The sequence below is a fragment of the Microcaecilia unicolor genome, chromosome 11 (genome assembly GCF_901765095.1).
Source record: "Microcaecilia unicolor chromosome 11, aMicUni1.1, whole genome shotgun sequence".
Taxonomy (NCBI): domain Eukaryota; kingdom Metazoa; phylum Chordata; class Amphibia; order Gymnophiona; family Siphonopidae; genus Microcaecilia; species Microcaecilia unicolor.
Window position 1 is genome coordinate 96,887,448 of NC_044041.1, and position 4,682 is coordinate 96,892,129.

Consider the following 4,682-nt stretch of genomic DNA (forward strand, 5'->3'; position numbering starts at 1 on the left):
CCCCCAAAACGTTTACACACTGTGGTAAAAGGGGGCCTCAGCGAGCTTCAAAAAACACTCTCAAATGCTAGCGCAGGTCCTCTTTTATTGCAGCTTATTAAAAAGGACCCCTCAATTTCTCTGTGAGTCCACCTTAGCCTTTCAATCTCAGAAAATGCCTAAGGGGGTTATATAGGGGTCCTTTAACAAGCCGCAGCGAGCCCACTGGGGGCTTACCATGCACCAAACAGGAACTACCACTAGGCTACTGCAGCAGCCCAGCGGTAGTTCCCACTGTCACTGCAACAAATATTTTCTATTTTTGTAGTGCCAGTGTTTACCTGGCAGTAATTGGGCAGTGCCATGTGCTGTGCAGTTACTGCCAGGTTGGCACAGGAGCCCTTACTGCTACCTCAATGGGTGGCGGTATGTGCTTCCCCCTGAAATGGGTGTGCCGTAACCACACGGCTTTTTGTTTTAAAGAACAGACAGCCTTTTACCCGCTGTGGTAAAAAGGGGGCATCAGCGCATGTCAGAAAAACACACACCGATGCTAGCACAGGCCCTCTTTTACCACAGCTTAGTAAGAGGAGCCCTTAGTTCTCTGTTTTGAGTCTGCCTGGAAAGAGTTTGAAGACAAATTTCATAAAAAGAACAAAAGGGTTAATTTGGCTACCTCCCTTTTAGATGTTTGCTTGAAGCCCTGGAGAGAAATGGTTACTTATGTAGAGGAATGTCTTAGAATAACCCTCCCTAATTACAGAAATCCAATGTTTAAATTTATAGGAAAAGCCCACACATTATTGGCAACAGTGAGCACAGCTGGGAAGCATTAAGGATGCTATCAAAATAGTATACCATAGAACCTTATCCAGAAATTAGAGGGTTGGATTTTTTTTTTCTAAGTCATTTCGTAAACAACTGTTCTTAGAAAGCTTTTCATTTATAAAGCATGTTAGGGCTATGTTTGTCATAACATTGTGCCAGATTAAAATAGGTTTACTATTTTTAAAGCTTGCAGCCAGATCATTTTTAGAGTGTGGGGTGTGTGTGGTTTTTTTTTTCTAGTTCCTTTTGTGCCCAAGTCTTAATTTCACCATTGCTGAAGATGGCCACAGTGGCAACTCTCAAAGAAATCAGCGAGCCAAAACTTTGCATTTTACTTTTTTACAAAAGTGAAAATATTTATTTCAGCGCCAAGAAATAACTTTAAAAAAACAGAAAAAGGCAAAATGCCATTTGTTGTCTCTTACTATTTACATAAATACAAAACATTATTTACATATATTTGTATATATACAAATATATAAAACATTTCAGGAATGAAATAGTTAATTCTTTACAAGGCATCTAGCCCTGTATTTATAGTGTAAATCATGGCTGGAACGGACAAAGCTGCTTTGCTCTGGTATAGTATTTGTTTAAAAAAAAAATCTGAAAAATAAAGATGTGTTTCTTTCTGCCATGAAAATTTCAGATATGAAATTAGTTAAACATTCACTTAATCCCAACTAGGGTCTATCTTTAGGCAGTTTCCATACAAACATTGTCTTATAAGAAGCTAATGTATTTGGCAGTATACAGTCAAGAATACAACTCTACAGTTGATTGTCTTAAAATACAATGCTGGCCAGTGGCTTCTGCCATCACAGAAGCTGGAGAGACAAATATATCATTCACTGTCTTTTTCTGGTTGTAGAAGGTAATCAGATTATACAGTTGTGTGCTATTCCAGTTTTCTTTTAGGAGTTCAGTAGGTCCAACCTTCATTGTCAAGTGAAACCTTTTGCACTTTCTGCTCAAGGGTTTCCAAATCAGTCTCTCTCCTCCCCTCCCCAACCGCCCTCCCAGGTAGAACCAGCTACAGGCAGTATCCTTCAAAAGACTTGACTTGTCTGGACCATATCTATGCTCTTTGTTGCTCTTAATAGTCCCAGTCTTTGAAATCTACATATGCCTTTTCATGTGCAGTGCCAGGTGGTCAGATCTGGAAAATGCCCTGTCACAAAGGTGGCATTGAAAGGGCCGGTGGCCTGTGTGCTTCCTATAGTGTCTGGTCAGTTCATCTGACCGAGCAAATTTCCAGCCACAGCCTTCCCAGTTACAATGGTAAGGTTTTTCACCTGTAAAAGAAACAAAAAACAAAAACAAGGCTTAATTGCATGCACATTAAAACTAGCAATGGCCAATTACACTGTGGTATCATTTCCATGCAGCTCCACCACTTAATCAGAATTTGTTCAAAAGTTTCACAGTAGAATAATCTATTGCAAATTAAATCCATCATTAAAATATATAGATATAGGAATTGCCTATTACTATTTCCCATGTAGTTCTAACACTTTTGGACACTTTTTTTCTGCTTTAAAGAGCTAATGTGTTGTATTTACATTACCTGTATGGGTTCTGAGATGTGCCTTCAGATGAGAACTCTTGGTGTAGGTCTTCCCACAGCCAGCATAGGTGCAGGTGTGGGTTGCAGTTCGCTTCCTAGGCCAGGATCTGCGACCTCTCTTGGGTTTGGCATCTAGGAGTTCCAAGGGAGATGAAGGAGGGGTCAGAATGCCTCTGGAAACTGTAGATTGGAGGGCAAGACCTTCTTCAAACATGCTAAACTGGGAAGCATTCCGATACTGGAGTTGGCTCTGATGGTGGTGGAAGCTGGTGGCAGAGTGATAACTTTGCTGGAAAGGGTGGCAAATCATCTGTGTCTGGCATTCACTAATCAGCAGATCATCGGGGCTCAGGGGAGGTGTTTCACTGCAAGGTATCTGAGGAGAGTTGGCCAATCTTGGCTGGTCATAGGCCATCATGCAGGCTGTATTGCCTTCTTGTTTGATCTTGGGGCATGTCTGGGGTACCATGCCCATGACAGGTCCATAAGTGTCCATGCTTGGCTCTGGTTTGATGCCATCAACAAAACTTGGGCTCCCAAAGTTTGAAGTAACAAAGAACCTTCCCTGGACATTACTAGGGTGGCAGTAATTGGAGTCCATGTCTGCCCTGATTAGTTCTGCCATGAGGCTAGAGGTGTATGGAGGAGGACTCCCTTGCTCCGAACAGCTATAGCTGTCAGGAGATGGTGTGATCTGGTAGTAATGACTGGGCTCAGTGGTTTCCGCGGGATAGTCTCCGTTCGGTGAACTCTGGCTGAGATTATCGCCGCCCATTGAAAGAATAAAATCCAATACACTGTTCAAATCTTCGTCATCTTTCTTAATAGAGATGCTGTCGGAGGTCGCGATCATGTCAGGAATCGCGCAGCTACTTTGAGATGACTTTATCTCAGCGTCACATTTCCACCTCTGAAAAAGAAAATAGAGATGTTAAAAAAAATACCCTCCACAAACATTAACGTTTGAAAGATTATTTCAAGGAAACTTCTGCAATTCAATTCAAACGAATAATCACTAATGTTAAAAACTACACTTCAGTATACAGAAGGTTAGTCGCATATTGCTTTTTCGTGTAATTTACTTCCCAATTGCTAAACACAAACTGCACGTTCTCTGATTCCAAATGCGTAGGTTTAAATAGAAATATCTAGGAATGCGTATAAAATTAGTTTAAGTGTTTGCACGTATGCATATTGCTAGACAGCGCTCCTGAATGGAGCCCGCACTATGTAGTAAGAAATACTTACTTCTTGGAAGCATTTTTCACGGGGGTTTGCAAAAGTGGAGAAGGAAGGCAGACTGCTCTCCCTTAAAGCCATCTCCGAGTCTCCCGGGTTGCAAATTGCGAAAAAACGGCTTTTCTTGTCGGGAGCCGCCGGGCGAAAGTTTGCTGGCAGGGCGCAAGGCACGAGCTCCTCTGCCGGCCTGTCAAAGTCAGGCGCGAGCTTTGGCCATTGGTCGGCCGGGGGGCTCAGCTTATAAGGCAGGGGCGGGGGGATGCGCGGCGGCGTGGAGAGGGGGGGGCGCCGGAGCCAATTGCGAGTAGCAAGAGGAAATACGTTCAGGATGGAGGCAGAACGGGAGCGCCAGCCTAAATTTAGCCCTAGTATATAAAGCCGAGCGAGCAAAGGGGCACGCGGAGAACTGAGAAAAGGGAACGAGAGAGGGGGCACGCGGCTTCCTCTCCTCTCCCGGCATCTCTTAAAAGAGGCCTGGCCCCGCCCCCAGCCCTTCGTCGCCCCGGTAACCGAGTCAACAAGGGCAACACATAGCACGCCTCTAGGGAGCGCGCGCCGCGTCACTATGACGCAGGAGAGAGCCCGGGGACCCGAGTGCACTATGGTGCATGCTGCATGGGTGCTGTTGCATCACTTGGCATTTGCTACTACTGCCGCTGCACTTGGCAGCGTTAGCTCACAACTCTTTTTTTTATGCTTTTTTTTCCCCCGGTTCAGCAAATGTTTCTCCACATCGGGCAACGATAGCAAGAAATTTAGGTTTGTTTTTTTTTTACTTTCCCTCTCTTTTTATGCGGAAAACGAAAGTGAACGCAAACAGAGGCTCCCCTGAGAAGAACGCTGTACTGTTCTGTTTACAAAACATTGGTAAACAATCGTGGGTTTGGTGCGTGTACCAATTTGTAGTGCTTTATTGCATAGAAAACCAGGTTGATTTTGCACTCTATATTTTGTGCATTTGTTTTTCTTATATTTTGCCCGTCTGTCAGAAAGCACGCACACTACTGGGAAATAGTGCACTCTATCAGACAAATAGTTCTTGCAGGTATTTTGTCCTTAAAAAAAACAA

At 43.7% G+C, this 4,682-nt stretch overlaps 1 protein-coding gene across 1 annotated transcript; it reads right to left on the bottom strand.

Moving 5' to 3' along the window:
* Positions 1–1,157: 1,157 nt before the first annotated feature.
* On the bottom strand, positions 1,158–4,036 carry KLF2 (Kruppel like factor 2). Its single transcript, XM_030219554.1, has 3 exons — positions 3,623–4,036; positions 2,375–3,284; positions 1,158–2,102 (listed from the first exon to the last, which is right to left on the bottom strand). Exons 1-3 carry the CDS (start codon positions 3,692–3,694, stop codon positions 1,927–1,929), a joined length of 1,158 nt encoding a protein of 385 aa, XP_030075414.1. The 5' UTR covers positions 3,695–4,036; the 3' UTR covers positions 1,158–1,926.
* Positions 4,037–4,682: the final 646 nt, after the last annotated feature.

Excerpts from the sequence above, each read along its gene's own strand:
- KLF2 (XM_030219554.1), bottom strand. The coding sequence starts at position 3,694 with ATGGCTTTAAGGGAGAGCAGTCTGCCTTCCTTCTCCACTTTTGCAAAC. Across the intron at positions 3,285-3,622 it reads GTGAAAAATGCTTCCAAGAA|AGGTGGAAATGTGACGCTGA; the intron begins GTAAGTATTTCT and ends TTTCTTTTTCAG. Across the intron at positions 2,103-2,374 it reads ACATCTCAGAACCCATACAG|GTGAAAAACCTTACCATTGT; the intron begins GTAATGTAAATA and ends TTTCTTTTACAG.